Here is a 17,004-nt window from a genome sequence, read left to right as displayed (position 1 = left end):
CTTTAAATTCTGGTACCTGGCCATAAAAATGGCCTCGGGTGTCAAGGTTATACTAGATGAAATGGTCCTTCCATCTGTCCTTCCAAGGCATGTGTAGTAAAACCCACACTTCACTTACTTGATGGCTTCTGTCAGTGGCTTGCAGCTGGGGGTGACTTTACCCTCTAAGGAACACTTGGTTGGCTTCTGGATGGGGAGTTGCTACTGACATCTAGTAGGGGGAGACCAGGGCTGCAGCTAAATTCTACAATGCAGGGGACAAGCCCTCACAGCAAAGAATTATCTGGCTCAAAATGCCAACAGAATCAAGGTTTGGGAAACCCTCATCTACGCGAATTTTCTGGTGTTCAAAAAACGAAAGACAAAAATCTAGCAAAGCCAGTACAACCGTTCTAAAATGTCAGTAAAGGGTTTCCTGGTACATTGTTCAGGTAGGATTTTGAATAACACACAGCTTTAAACTTGTGCTTAGAGGTAAAGTACATGGTCAGCTCTGGAAAATAAAGATTATGCATTCAGTCTGCTGCTGAACAAATTCCTTAAACTTCTCAAAATTCAATGTTACGATTTTTGGCAATGAAAACTTGGTATCTTCTATTTTAAAAATTGTCAAAGCAAATTACACTGTTTCTATTGGGGGTGGAGAGCCTAGCCCAGTGTTTAGCATGTAGGTGCTCAGGAGATGAATAAATGGTAGCATACATCTACATGGTGGTCTGAGATAAGGGGCCTAAATTCCAGAATCAGTAAGTTATCAAGGTGGCCTGAGCTGTAACTAAGAATCCCTTCTTAGGGTAGAGGAGGAGGCAGCCATCCATAATCCAAGTTAGGACACTTCCTCCACTATGTTAGCACAATGGCCACAGTGTCACTGGTAGACCAGTCTGCTCAACCACAGAGAAGTTAGAAAACCCACATAGAGTCTGGCCCAATAAGCCTTCTCTGCTAGCCAGAACTGGGTCACCCAGGTTAGAGCAGCTAGTTACCTTTTCCCAATAGGAAAAGTATCATAGGCTATGGAGAATGAAGAAATTTGGCAAAGGGTAATAAAGTAAATGAAACAGGCTGGCTCTAAGTCTCTCTTAGAAGCGGGCATAATCATAGCTCTCTGGGAAATAGTCCTGAGAGGCTTGGCCTTTAAAACAGTGCTGGTCTGGCAATAAGCATGAATGTTCTTTCAGGAACCCATGTTGTGCCCTTGAAAGCAAATGTAGCAAGGATGTGTAAGGAAAGAAAAAATTTCCCTTCTTCCCTTCTAGATTCTTTGGCTGGACTAAGAATTAAATTAATGTAAGACAAATGAACAGGAGAAAAACAAATTTAATTCCATACGAACAGAGGTCATAGAAATATGAGACTCAAAGAAGTGACCAAGCAGGAAGCTTTTGTACCTTTCAAAACACAAAGAAGCAATGATTTGTGAAGAACTGGCAAAGGGGTTTGGGCTTGGGGTAGCAAATTACTGAAGAAGTGACAAAGTGGTGTATACAGCCTTCTCAGTCCTGAACCCCCTCTCTTGAGAGATGAGGGTGCTTTTATCCTCCAGGTGCAGGGAGGGTCCCCTTCACACAAGGAATTTATTTCCTGCTTTCAGGGGGACAAAGGAGTGTCCTTCTTGCAATGGATATTTCTTAAATAATTTTAATTCAACGTAATCCATATGCCAATGTAATCCGTATTTGGAGTGGCATATTTTGCTCCTCTTCAGACTCACCTTTGAAACTGCAAGAAGCTTCATAATCCAGAAGCTGAGTTGGTAGATTGTTTTACTATTTCATTGAATTATTCTCTAAGTCTTGAAAATAGTTCAATTCAGTTAAACAGTTGTGTCTCTCGTTTTAGGAGGTGGTGATGTAACTGGGCTCCCCACATAAGGCTTATATTGTGCGAGAAATTTTTAATAAGGCATTTCTTTGGAAACAAAAGAAAAACACAGGTTAATGATTAGCACAAATTATAAACCAGATTCTGAGTCCAGGGGCAGCCAGTCAAGAAAATTTCTAGAAGTCAGGGTCAAAGCATCTTCTGCAGTTTGAATGTCACTGGTAACATCACCAGGTATTCAGGTAAACTTTCTGAGCGGCACACACAGCAGCAGGCATGAAGACTGTCTAAACATGAGTTACTGTGGCCATTTCTCTGAAGTTTATACCAAGTTGTTCACCTGCGGTTTGCCAGGCTTTGGGGAAAAGGGCAGTTTTAGTTCTTCATGATTCCAAGTCAAAAGTGGGAGAAAACTGGAAAGGTTAGTTTGGACAGCTATAGCCAAATATTGGAGACCAGAATTCAGGATCCAGTGGCTCTTTCCATCTTACGGGTGGAAAACAAAACCTCAAACTAATTAACAGCACTAGAATCTGATATTTACATAGTGTATCACTGAAACATAATTTTTCTATCAAAGATAATCATAGTAAGACTAATTCATTTGCAAATTAAATCTAATTTCAATACATTTGGCCAATTTACATAAGTGTAGCAAGAGTAACAATTGATGAGATAGACTCTTCTAAATCTGCTTTTGTGGAATTTTTCATAAGGAATCTCAGAAGGAACTTTTTTTTTTTCCGATGGAACTATTAAAAAGCCTCTCAAGACTAGGAAGCCAAGTCCAGGACTTGCCATTAGACTATACCTGCAATACCTATAAATCTGGGTGAATTCCTCTTTTCTCAAGGTCCCCCAAACATCCCGAGGTTCCTGAGCCTGCCAGGAAGTGCTTCTTCACTCACCTAATAAGCTGCTAGGAACCGTGTAAGCAACGTACTAGACCTCTTTCTCCAAGGGGCTTTATTGTTTATTGGCTTTATAAAGTCAACCTGAGTTTCTTAAAGTTGTCTGGTCATATCTGAGTCTATGTGTATCTCTCATATATGACTTTCCAGTCAAAGCTTTAGTAACGTAGCCAATGTTTCCACATATCCTCATTAAAAGAATAGATTCTTGGGGCGCCTGGGTGGCTCAGTGGGTTAAGCCTCTGCCTTCGGCTCAGGTCATGATCTTGGGGTCCTGGGATCGAGCCCCGCATCGGGCTCTCTGCTTAGCAGGGAGCCTGCCTCCCTTCCTCTCTCTCTGCCTGCCTCTCTGCCTACTTGTGATCTCTCTCTGTCAAATAAATAAATTTAAAAAAATCTTAAAAAAAAAAAAAAGAATAGATTCTTGGGCACCTGGGTGGCTCAGTGGGTTAATAAGCCTGTGCCTTCGGCTCAGTTCATGATCTCAGGGTCCTGGGATTAAGTCCCGCATCGGGCTCTCTACTCAGTGGGGAGCCTGCTTCCTCCTCTCTCTCTCTCTGCCTGCCTCTCTGCCTACTTATGATCTCTCTCTGTCAAATAAATAAATCTTTTTTTTTTTTTTTTTTTTTTTTTTTTATTAAAGATTTTATTTATTTATTTGACAGAGAGAGATCACAGTAGACAGAGAGGCAGGCAGAGAGAGAGAGAGGGAAGCAGGCTCCCTGCTGAGCAGAGAGCCCGATGTGGGACTCGATCCCAGGACCCCGAGATCATGACCTGAGCCGAAGGCAGCGGCTTAACCCACTGAGCCACCCAGGCGCCCCAAATAAATAAATCTTTAAAAAAAAAAAGATTCTTAATGAACTTGTGCAAATAACTGTATTTCCATAAAAATAAGAATACTAACGGTTTTTAAATGCTGGAGGCATGAGGTGGGGAGAAAAAGTAATTGTTTCAATTCTGCTTATAAAGGAATAATTAAACAAAATGGTGTAAATCATAGGTAATTTAAGAGAAAAGAGAAGTTTTCCTGAAATCTGGAAAAACCAAATGCTAAACAAAACAAAACAAAACAACGACCAAACAGAAAAGTCATAAACAATTATGATCATCTTCTCAGTTCATTCAGTCCCAAGTTCTTTCAGTCCCATGTAATGAATATTTATTCTGTTTGAATCCAGTTTTTCTTTTAGTTCTGGAAATTCTTACCCAGATCAGCTAGATGCTCTGAAAGTTATCAGAAACCTGTATCCTACAGTACTTGTTAGAGTCCATTCATGAATTTCCTTGAAGATGAAGCACTTTTGCAGGAAAACTTTTATAAAACCATCCGAGTGAAACAGTAACTGTCTGTAAATGATAAAAGCCTTAAAAATGGCCATAAAGATCTACTAGATTTCATTACAATGCAATTGATAAGAAAATCTGATTGTATCTGCAACATACAACATTTTAAGATAATAACTAGAATTACAGTGATAACATCATCCTGGACATCTGACTTCTAGGAATTTCATATAATATCTGGAACACTTAAAACAGATAACTGTACAAACACAACATAAAGAAAGCTTGATATTTCTTATCTGACAACACTTCCCATATAATTTAGCATATCACATAAACCAATTCATTTAGCATCTCTCTTTTATAAATAAAGAAAACAAATCTTTTGAGATATTCCAGGGACCCTCTGGAAAATTCCAACTTAATTTCCTCATCAAAAATTTTTATTTAGAAATTGATTTTGAAAAGTTTGTTAAAAATACAAAAAAGTTGGGACACTTGACTAAACAGGACCACAGATAATTTGAAATAATACTTAATTACCTATTTAACTAAGTGACAAAGATTTTAAAGGCAAATACAAAAGGTTACATCATTTTAAGGAAAATTCAGCTTTTAATGTTAACACTCAGTTAAGTAATCAAAGATCTGATAAAAACAACATGAAGCACAGGAAATTACTTAAGTAAAACATAACTTCTTTGCTTTCCAGGCAGACTATTTAAAAGGTAAAGAAAACCATTCATAATATCTTATCAAGAGTAGACTAATAGTCCAAGACAATTTTGTCCTTTTAGCAAATGAAAGAAAATTACATTAGCAAGCTATTAAAGCAAAAAAGCAAGTTTATTATTTTTAAAAAACCTTATAACAATTCAATTTTTAGCCAACGTTGACAACAAAAGGTAAATTTTTCTTTCTTTTCTTTCTTTTTCATAAATTCTTTCTTTCCTGCCTTTTTTCCTTCCTTCTTTCCTCTTTCCTCCCTCCCTTTCTCCCTTCCTTCCTTTTTTTTCTTTCTTCCTTCTTTTTCTTCCCCCAAACTTCTGTTTCCTTAGTTTGTCGTTTATTTTTCTCTTTTCCATTCTGTAATGACATTCTGAAATAATCAGCTTTACTTTGGGGCCAAATTTACTTTCTTTTCCCTTAGCTAAAATATATCTCCATACCTCATACCTTTCCTTAACTAAAAACACATCCTGATTTCCTTGAAATATAGAGTTGTTCTTATTATTTCTAGTAGTTTTAATTACATGTATTAGAAGCTTCCTATAGTTGCATTCACAGGGTGGTTCTCAACTCCAAGGTCATCAGAAGCACCTGGAGAGCTGTGAAAACACACATTGCTGGGCCCCATGCCCAGTTTCTGATTCAACAGATCTTAGTGGACTTAACAATTGGCATCTCTAACAAGTCCCCAGGTGATGCTAATGTTGCTGGTCTAGGGACCCCACTCTGAAACTGAGTCTCTATTACCTGGTTACATGCTTCTGTCTTCCGCTAGACTGTGAGCTTCTTCTTACACATCTCATCTCCAGGGTCTAGCCAGTGTCCAGCAGTCATTCAGTCAATCAACAAATACTTATTGAATGCCTATTATGTGCCAGGCACTATTATAGGCACTGGATTCATCAGCTTAAAAAATTTATATATTTTTATATATATAAAATTTATATACATATAATTTATATGTATATGCATATGTATATATAACATATGTATAGAAATATGAATGTGTGCATGTATATATGTGTGTGTGTGTGTGTGTATGTACATTCCTGCCCTCATTAAGCTTTTCCCTGGTACTACACAGGAATTTCTCAATAAATGTTGAAAACTGACCAGTTGTAAAGAAGGAAATATGGCATTTTCATGAAAATTTTCATAGCGTATGGAAATATCAATTTTCCCAGTTCCTAATCCTAGTTTCCCCCATTTTATATTTTCCCATTTTGTGTTTCCCCCTTCAGATATCCCTTCAATGTCCAACACATAAATCATAAACCTGACTGTATTCCAGGCTTTTCGGTCTTAAGAAATATTTGCTGATTGGTTTATAAAACATTTGATGTGGATGACATACTAGTAAAAAACAACAGTATTAACGTGAATTTAAGCTTGTATAAATTATATATTGAAGCAACTGGGAGGATGTGAACAAATCTCAGTATTTTCATATTGATAAATATTTTAGAATACTTAACTACTAGTTTTCAAATGAGCCTTAGTTATCTCTAAGGATATCTTTCCTCCCCTCTCAATATTTATGGCAGTTCTCAACTGCCTGGTATGTGGACTTAGAACTCCCAGTGGACCTAAGCCAGCTGCTGTACAAACAGGGACATCAGGCAGCATTTGGATTGTCCTGTGTACAATTCTGAGAAATGGGTAGGAGGCCTTGTGAGGCCATGTGGTGCTGTGGAAAGGTTGGGGACAACAGCAGAGGCAAATCTCATGATCTCTATACAGCCAAGGCAGGGGCTCCGCGGGGTGTCCCCCCCACAGGACTGTGGGCCATGGGCTCTGCATTCCCTCCCCAACTCTAGGAAAGTGCAAAACACGTATCTTCAGCTTTGGACTAATTTTTTGTAAGTTTCTCAGGAAATAAAAACGAGAGGTCTCACAAATAGCAATTTGGAATATAAAGGAACTGATCATAGTGTTTACTGGAGATTTTCAGTATTCTTAAGGTTTACGAATATTTTTAAAAGATCTCCCACTGAAAGCCATGAGACACTCTGTTAACTGCCTGAAGGGAAAAATGGGCAGCATTTATGAATGGAATTTGACAAAAAGTTGTTTCAATATTCTAGACTAAAATATTTCTTCACCGTTAACATCATAAGCAAATTTGGTGTTGTTTGTGATTTCAAAAGTCAGTGATATCAAATAGCAATACTGCTTCAGAATTATAGTCTCTTACTGCCGCTACCCCAAATCAATGATTTAACACCGTAGTGCAGCAATCATTGTTATTTCTACATATCAAAAGATTTTTAAAAAATGAATAACATTGTTAGGAATATACTTTTATAATGGGGATCTGGTATGCCACCATCATATTTTATGATTCAATCCTAATTAATTTCTGAATATTAAAAAGATTTAGGTATAAATGTGAGCTTTTGGTGAGCCACACACTGACTTAAAAATGGCCAGGTCATCATTTATTGCCCTGGAGCAGTTTACTATCACCTTCATAATCTGAAGGAATTAATATTTTTTAAAAGGTGTATAATTCTCTGCTGAGATGTGACCTCCAGTGAACCAGCCCCTTTCAAAAAACTGGCTAATATAAACCTAAGACAAGGAGAAAGTAATCTCTATGACTGATTAAATTCATCTCACTAAATCATTGCTACCTCATTTAATGTAATAAAAGAACATACCACCATATTCTGGAAAATACACCAATCTAAAATAAAAATATTCTCGTTAACATCATCCATCCATATGGTAGTAATAAATTAGCTTCCTTACAATTTTTCTCAGTTATTCACAAAATCCACCCTTATTTTCTGAGTTAAAAAGGCTGAATTTTAAAAGTGCAAATACAAATTCTCGAGGCCTCACTCCAGTTTAGACAGGATTTCTTAGTGGTTTCCAAGACACAGCTTTTTGTTTTGGTGCTGTTCTTCACCCGGAGGTAAGGGTCTCAACACACCATCTAGTGATCAAGAATAACTTCGTATCAGGAAAACGTCACTTCAAACACATGGTATTAAAGTCATAGCAGTTGTAAGATCAAAACAATGCTTAAGTTCAAAAGGGACATTCAGGGCCACCTGGGTGGCTGAGTGGGTTAAGTCTCTGCCTTCGGCTCAGGTCATGATCTCAGGGTCCTGGGATCGAGCCCCGCATAGGGCTCTCTGCTCAACAGGGAGCCTGCTTTCCTCTCTCTCTGCTTGCCTCTCTGCCTACTGGTGATTTCTCTCTCTGTCAAATAAATAAATAGAATCTTAAAAAAAAAAAAGGGGGGGACATTCATTTTATTTTACCTTCAAATTCTCAACTGCTGAAGAACAGATTCTATCTAAATAATCCACCCAGGCAGTATGGTGTCTGTGCTGTTAAGAAGTGGATCACTCAACCATGAAATCTATACTTTAAAAGGGCAAATTAATGATATATGAGTTCTACCACAATAAAGCTGTTACAAAAATTGAAAAAGAGATAGGACGATATTTTTGTTGATATAAAACATTTGTTCAAAAATATATACAAAACATGACCTTGCAGATCAGTGAACAGTCACAAAGCAAATCTACATTTGACCGTCATCCAGGTCAATAATGAAAATATCGCCAGCAAAACAGAAGCCTTCCTCTTGCCCCCTCCTACCACAATCTCTCCTTCCAGTCTCAGGACTGCTAAGGGCAGCAGCATGTCTTCCTTTCCTTAGTGATGCAGGAACAACAAACCCTGGATACGCGTCCTTTATTGATTGTAGGTGCAGGGATCTCCTAGTATACGGCTTGTCTTTATACTCTTTCAATGGTATCTTTTGATGACCAGATGTCCTTAATTTTATAACCCCCTCAAACACTGTTACTGAAAATACATTCTTTAATCAGATCATCTATATTTTTCTTTCTATTTTTTCACTCTTTTTCCCTGATTAATTTTTTTCAAAAGATGGAGTGGGTAGGTATTTTATTCCAGATTGCAAAAAAATATATACTACTTGAATAAAGCTAAATTCAGAACAGAAATAATCAAGGTATTTACACAGAAACTACAGAATAGAAGTTATTTTCATAAAGACCTCTTCATTTCCTGATTTTTCAGAGTAATAAAATCCTTGTTATTCTCAAAAACTTTTTACTTATTATAGTAAACTTCCATTTACCTAGAATCTGATAACACAGCTTATGTTTAAATCTAATACTGTGGGGGTGCCTGGGTGGCACGGTTGACCCACAGGTTTCTGATCAGGTCATGATCTCAGGGTCATGAGACTGAGCCCCATGTAGGGCTCTGCACTCAGAACGGAGTCTACTTAATACTCTCTCTCACTCTCTCTCTGCCCTTCCCTTCCCATCCTCCCCTCACTGTGCCCTTCCCCCAAACACCCCCCAACTCTCTCTCAAATAAAAAAAATAATAAATAAATCTTTAAAGATAATATCGTGTAGCCATAACTAATGATCAAAGTTATATACTAATGAATTGCAAGATCTCCCCAAGATGACATTACATTAAAAGTATCTGTTAATATGCAAATAATAAAACTGTGAAGACTAGTAATGCATTTATGATCACTGTGATGACTTTAGTTAGATTATTCAAATAACCAGAGGAATTCCATTCTTTGGCCAATCTCTACAAATGTGCCTTTACTCAAGCAAAAATGTATACACCCTCTAATTTGGCTCTACAGCCATCTGTATTAATTATACACATTTTCCTTTTTTAACTGTCTGCCAAGCTTTAGTTTGGTATAGAAGAGCATGGTTGTTAGTGTTTCCTATACCTTTAATTTATATATTCAATGTGCACATGATTATTTGTATTAAGCTGCAGATTCTACAGGACTGATTACACACCAGCACTCCCTGGCGAACCTGGCATATAGTAGATACACAAATGTTTGTGAACAAATTGAAGGGCAAAAATCTAGCTTGCCAAAAGAGCATGCTCTGTCTATGACCACAACCATTTCCAACACCCGATCATGAGAACTTGCTATGTAACCTTTCTTCTCAACAACAAAGTTAAGCTTAATGAGAACTTTAAATACTTACTCTCTCTGCTTTCAGGCTCATTCTGTTCACCAACACAAGTTCCTGATGGATTCAGCTGCCACTGTAAAAGGGCACAAACTTTTTACACATATGTTTAAGAAGGATTTAATAAATAGCATTTCAGCACCCTGCTGTCAAATATCAAAACTTTTTTTTTTAACGTCGGAAAAAAGAGTGGGCATGTTCATACCAACCAAGCCCTAATAATGACCCTGAATGATATGACTTCTGCAATCAAAATCAATATTTTTAGAGAAGGAAGAAACTTTAAAATCCTTTACCTTCATTTTAGAGGTAAGGAAGTGGAAGACCAGCGAAGTATAGCTAGCTACATGCCCAGGGCTGCACACTGAGGGCAGCAATAGAGTTAAAACCTGAGTTGGCCTGCTCGACACTATAGAATTTCTGCCATACCACATTCTGTCTCCAGGTTCTACAGCATCTTATGATAGCTATAGAAGGCCTAGATATTAAAGAATGAAAATATGACCACTATTATCTTATATTTTAATATAGTCACATCACACTATAGGTCATATCTCCTCTGATTTCAGTTTTCCATCTTAGCCATTCAGAAGTAAACAGAGAAGCCTGGAGCAGCGGAGAAGAAAAACTGAGTGTAATAAGTACCTCATGGCACAGGCCTTCCTTTCTCACTTGGCTAGAAGTCCCCATTGTCAGAATCACTAATAATTTGACCAAAAAGGCCTCATTAGGCACTATCTCTAGAGAGGCACAATTCAGTGTACAGTGCCGGGTCCTCTTCCATAAGCACCAGAAAGTTCAACAGATCAACTAGCTAATATTATGATGCTTGGTTGGGGGGGGGAACGAGATACCAGACGAATCTTTTGCCATGTGTGAAAAAGTCTTCAGAAAGGAAGGACATCTAGAACTGGTTGGTCCCCTATAGAAATGGGAGCACCAGGAGAAAAGAGGATTTATAAGGGGTGGGAAATTATATGCGAACTTAAAAAAAAAAAGGCATGTTTCAAATCATGTCAAACCACTAAAATCTATTAATTTGGGCAAAGTAAAAACTAATAACCATGAATGTATATTTAAGGATAATCATGAAAAGAGTATTTCTAACTGTAAGAAACTTAGAAGCCATTTAGGTGCCTCACAACAGGGGAGTGGTTAAAAAAGTTATATCTATAAGTTGGAATATATTGAATCATTAAACATTATCTTTGAAGAATTGTCAAGACGGAGAAAATAAAACAACATGTTAACATGGTTATCTGTAAGTTGTCAGAGAATATCTGTTCTTTTTTTATGTTCCTAGTCCTCTACAATGAGCAGGTATCACTTTCATAATAAAAAAAAAAAGTAATACGACCTAATAAAGCAAAAGCCACATGTATTAAATAGGAAAAAAAAAGATTCTGAATAAATGGACATGGGCCTACACTGGTAAACTCTATTCTTGAAAATACTGTTTCTCGAGACGCCTGGGTGGCTCAGTTGGTTAAGCGGCTGCTTTCGGCTCAGGTCATGATCCCAGCGTCCTGGGATCGAGTCCCACATCGGGCTCCTTGCTCCGCAGGGAGCCTGCTTCTCCCTCTGCCACTCTGCCTGTGCTCACCCTCTCTCTCTCTGACAAATTAAAAAAAAAAAAAAAAAAAAAAAAGAAAATACTGTTTCTCAGCCCTAACCTAGTCAGAACCCACAGAACATACCAATTAACTCAAGGTATATGGCAACACACCAAAGAGAAAAACAAAACACACACAGAAACTAGACAATGTTTTATAGTTTTAAACTTTTAAATATAAATTATAAATATAAATATATAAGTGTATGTATTCATATATAGAGAGACAGTTTAAAAAGTATCTTTTTGGTGCCTTATATGTTCCAGGGACTGTGGATTCAAAACAGGAATGTAAACTGGAAATTTTTTTAAAAGATTTACTTATTTATTTGCGAGAGAGAGAGAGAGTGTGTGAGTGTTGGGGCGAGGGGAGGGGCATAAGGAAAGAATCTCAAGCAGACTCCCCACTGAGGGTGGAGCCCAATGTGGGGCTCAAACTCATGACCCTGAGATCATGACCTGAACTGAAATCAAGAGTCAGTTGCCTAACCAACTCAACCATCCAGGTGCCCCGGTAAACTCGAAATTTATAAACAATTATATGCTTTTTATACCCACTGCAAATTCCTGTATATAAGTATTACATTAAATGCCAGAATTATTATTAAAAAGCAGCATATGATTCTGGGCAGGATCCTTTTGCTCTATAGAACACTGGGATGGCTGATGAACTTCTTTTGGCACCTGTGGATGAAATGGCAGTAATGTATCAATGACAATTTCCTGAGTTTTGTGGCTGTATTATGGTTTTGTAGGAAAATCTACTGGTTGAGGAAATATATAATAAACTATTTGACAGTGATCTGGATATCATGTCAACAAGCTACTCTCAAAGGTTTCTGGGGGAAATAAAGTTCTTTGTAACATTCTGTAACTTTTCTGTATGTTTGAGATTGTTTCTGAAAAGAAGTTTTAAAAGAAACCTACAGAGTGAAACAGTTGAAAGTTCTAAGTTTTCCATGAACTACTTCAGTACTTTTTTTTGAAATATTAAATCCCTCTTTTTCTGATCTTTCCCATGAGAAACATGTGTTATGAGTGCATGCACGTGTGTGTGTGTGTGTGTGTCCGTGTGTAAGTCCCTCTCTTGGGAAATCCTAAACTATTTTCACCTCTATTGACCACCTACCGCAGAAAGTCAAGGGAAGAAGTGGGTCAGAGATTTTCTTTTGTTAGCCACCAGATGGCACCAAAGGGACCATTAAGTTAAGATCTGTAAGATCAAGACTATGCAATTCTCTAGAAACTTATTAATTCATAAGATAGAGAGTTTAAGCTGAACATTTGTAAGAAGGTGAGTGCTTGCACATAAAAAATAAACTCAGTAATAATAGTTTGTTGGAACTCTTTAAAAGCGTGGGAATCACTAATTTAAAATATTCAGCAGGGTACCTGACAATATAATAGAAAGCATACTTGAAAAAAAAATGTGTTATCTACTTACTGTAAATTTGCAAACACCCTCAAGTTCCCCAAATCTCATGTAAGAGATGTCTGCCTTCTTTTTTCCAACATCTACATCTCCAGCATAGATCTGGTTTATGCCTGCTCCTTTAATTAAAGGTACACACTCATCACATGGGCACTTTGTGACAAAAATCATACTTCTTTCTTCCGGTTTTATTTCTTGACACCTACAAAAAATGTATAAATATTAGAAATGTAGCTTCCAAAAGGAGAGTTATATTTAGAGAAATCCTTAAATACTAAAATTGAGCTGAATTTAGAACAGATTTATATTATAAACAATAGTAAACTTTATTCTAGCCAAATTAGTGAATTACAAAATATATAAACTCACAAAATGTTAATATACAATCTGAACATGACAGTAATTATAATTAAAATTCATTTATTTATTCTGAGCAATCAGTAAGATGTTCAGTCTTAGATTACAAATAAAAATGGGCAAAGACAGACTCTGAAAGAGAACAGTGCTATCTACATTAAGAACTCTGTAATGCCACGGTTAGGGGCTAGAACTAACATCCTCCTTACAAGTTCACCATGGGAGATTAGACGTTAGCCCATCATGGGAGCCAAAAGATCTGACCCTTACCTAGTACCTACTGGATATTTAATAAGTGCTTGTTAAATTGCTAAATGAATACATAAAATCTGCTTTGAGTTACAATTCCTTTACCTCTTCCCTGAGACAGGATGCTTCATTTTAACAAACATTTGGCTTTGACAGATTCATGCCTCCATACAAATGAAGCAAGTCAATCTGTAATGATGAGCCCAAGGACAAGAACAGAGAATTGTTTGCTGGGGTAGTTTAGCACTAAGGAATGCTCTCATCTGCATTTGCTGGTTCTGTGATTTCCACTGCTCTCAGTCAGCTGTCTTACACCACTGCCAGCCTTCCAGATCCATCTCCCTAGTTCAGACCCATTCTGTTTGTCTCGATCAGGGCAACAGAATTTTATGCATCTTGTCTACTTAATATACCTACAAGATGGTCTTGAAGCATCTGGTGCCATCTGAAGCAAGAATGGCTTCCCTTCAAGTAAGCATCTCCAATTGCCACATTGGTGACTACCAGACTTTCAAAACTCAGCTCAAATGCCAGTTCCTCTTTGCAGCTTTCCCTTCTCACGCCCCTCCATCTGTCACAGTCCCTGAATTTCCACAGGACTTTGTGTTGGCCTTTGCCAGAAAACCCATCATCTTAGCTTGAACGAAGTCTTACACTGAGGAGCATTATGACCTCCTCAAGGACAAAAGCCATCCCTTACTCAGTTTTGAATCCCCTAAGATCACTCCCTGAATGGTAAATGTGGAGAAATGTTTGTGGAAATGATCTAGATTAACATCTGAAGGGTGATAATGCAAGTTATCAACTCCAACAAAAACCATGTTAAAGCAATTTGGTTCAGAATAAAATCTATATATTCATAGATACATGTGCTCTAGATTTAGGAAATAAAGGATATCTTACAATTCGGAAATATGGAAGACCCTAATAACAAACGTCAAGCAGTTTTATATTGGAGACAAGGAAGACAAGAAAAAAAATAGGCTCGTTCAACAAATTTAAAGGCCTGGAGGACCTCTGACAATGGTGTCAGGTCAGGCAGCAAACAGCAGATATAACCAAAATTATACTTCTGCAAAGAATATTTCTTAGGATTAAAAAAAAAAAGAAATAAATTAAGCTAAAGGAAAACTAATTTCAACTAACCCTTGCCATATTTGTTTTTTTTTTTAAGCCCTTGCTATGCTTTCAAAAAAAGACATGCAAACAAATTTCATACCTAAATGTCAAGGCATTCTGCTCCGCATGTACAATGTATCTGAATTTCCTTATTTCTCTGTCTTTCTGTTTGTCATCCATGTGTGGGAAGTCAGCATACTCGGATCCAACAGGAAAAGCATTATAACCGCATCCTATGAAGTACATCGCACCTGTTCCATCACAACTTCTCTGTGATAGTGAGCAAACCAACAAAGGTGAGTTGTCAACATTCTTTAAAAAAAGGCAACTGAGAGTGTATTTTAAAGCCTGGTATTACATTTTATATAACTAATTCCATTTTCTATGGCCCCCCCCCAAAAAAACCCACAATCTTACATCCTTCTACTGCAGTATTGTCTTGTCAAAGCTAAATTTCAAGAAGTCTGATCATTTCTGATATACAATCTCAAGGTAGTCCTTGAGATTAAACACTAGCTTGAAATTAAACAGTCCTTGAATTAAACACTAGTTTAATCAAACACTTGTTTAATTCAAATTATTTCACTTGATTCTGACATCTCTCCCCAAATAGGTTACAAGATCCTGGAAAACGGAAGCCATGTTTTATGCCTCTTTTCTGTGCCTTGAAGTACACCTGTTAGAGTGTCCCATATATAACAGGTCCTCAATAAATAATTGTTAATTTCATATATGCTGTTCTACCAGTTAACAAAGTTAGAAATTCTAAAAATATTTTGAACAATTTCTATTATTGAACTAAAAATATGCTATTGTGATACAGCTGAAAAACAAAAAATGTGCTTTCCCTTTTAAAAACTTTTTAAAAGATTTTGTTTATTTGAGAGAGAGAAAGAGAGCACGTGCAGGGGGAGGGACAGTGGGAGAGGGAGAAGCAGACTGCCTGTTGAGCAAGGAGCCAGATGCTGGGCTTGATCCCCATGACCTGAGCTGACAGCCAACTGACTGAGCCATCCAGATGCCCCCCTGCAATGTACTTTCCTTTAATATTCATATTTATTGAGTCTCTATTGTATGTTTATATATATATTATAGGCATATTATATATATATGTATTTATAATGGAATTTTTTATTTAAACAGCTCTTTTTTATCTCTCATAGTCAATGGCCTATTACATATAATATGAATGGTATATCAGTTACTAGAGTGAATACTGTACAAATCGTAAGTGTTTATAATAATTTGGAATATGCTGTAAACCCTGGTAAATTTCAATATCTTCTAACTATTCATGTAATAGTTTCAACAAACTCATTACTATGATCTCTTTAAAAAAAAAAAAGATTTTATTTATTTATTTGACAGAGAGGGAGAGATCAAAGTAGGCACAGAGGCAGGCAGAGAGAGGGGGGAAAGCAGGTTCCCTACCAAGCAGAGAGAGAGGGAACACAAGCTGGGGGAGTTGGAGAGGGAGAAGCAGACTCCCCGCCAAGCAGAGCCCGGTGTGGGGCTCGATCCCAGGACCCTGAGATCATGACCTGAGCCGAAGGCAGAGGCTTAATTCACTGAACTACCCAGGGACCCCAGTATGACCTCTTCATAAAAGTCTTTGTTATGATGAGCCAACAAAAGCTTACAAATAAAATGTTATCTCCCTAGTAATAATAATAAATTATTCTTGAGCATTTGCTACATGTCAAACATCATGCTGAGTTTTATATGTATTATTTAATTTAATCAATCCTCACAACAACCTTGACAGTAATACTATTAGTTTTTCCATTTTATGGATAAGGAAACTGAGGCCCAGAGAGATGAAACTTAGCTAGGGTCACAATGCTTAGCAACACAGCCAGAATTCAAGCCCGAGTTGCTAGACTCCAAACCCATGTCTTTCCATTTTACCATGCTGCCTACTATAGATAGCTTGACTGGAAACAAATTCTTACAAGCACTTGAGAACCAGATGTTAAGCCAAAGGCTGCTGGGCTTTCATATAAACAAATGAGAGTTCCAACCATAGGACAGGCACTGTGATAAGTGTCAGGAATACAGCTATAAACAAGACACAGAATCCTTGCCCTCATGAACCTTATAATCTGGAGATAAGAAATTGTGCACATAATTTCAACTGTGATGAGTGTAACAAAAACGTTGCACAGAATGCTACGGGAGTTTTTGGTGGAGGAATCTATTCCGGTAGGTAGTCATAGCTGGGGTAGAGATAAGTAGAGTCAAAAGATCTTTTGAGGGTGGAATTCATAGCACTTGGTAGTTGATTATACGTGTGTAGTAACAGGGAACAGGATGGTGACCACTGATGAAGAAATAGCTTAGCAGGGAAGATACTAGATTGTTGGCTAGGTTGAACTTGCGGGGCTTTTGATATATCCAGGGAAACAGTCAAATTACTTGGTATTAAGTCTAGTGAATAAAGCCTCAGCTTCCTACTTCTCTTTCAGTCAGACTTGTGGTTACTAAG

At 37.4% G+C, this 17,004-nt stretch overlaps 1 protein-coding gene across 2 annotated transcripts in view; it reads right to left on the bottom strand.

The window, feature by feature from the left end:
* Positions 1-3,602: 3,602 nt before the first annotated feature.
* The window catches only part of CDADC1 (cytidine and dCMP deaminase domain containing 1), a 46,213-nt gene continuing 32,811 nt past the window's right edge, over positions 3,603-17,004 (bottom strand). For both annotated transcript variants that reach the window (XM_080798107.1, XM_080798106.1), the window contains 4 exons: positions 14,620-14,789; positions 12,807-12,996; positions 9,766-9,826; positions 3,603-7,689 (listed from right to left, as the gene is read on the bottom strand). In XM_080798107.1, the coding sequence (XP_080654233.1) occupies positions 7,616-7,689; positions 9,766-9,826; positions 12,807-12,996; positions 14,620-14,789 (495 nt within the window). In that variant the 3' untranslated portion in view covers positions 3,603-7,615. The remainder of the gene's footprint in view (positions 7,690-9,765; positions 9,827-12,806; positions 12,997-14,619; positions 14,790-17,004) is intronic.

This window comes from Martes martes, assembly GCF_963455335.1.
Source record: "Martes martes genome assembly, chromosome: 3".
NCBI classification, from domain to species: domain Eukaryota; kingdom Metazoa; phylum Chordata; class Mammalia; order Carnivora; family Mustelidae; genus Martes; species Martes martes.
Note: the sequence above shows the minus strand (reverse complement) of the source record. Positions and strands in the feature narration are given on the sequence as shown.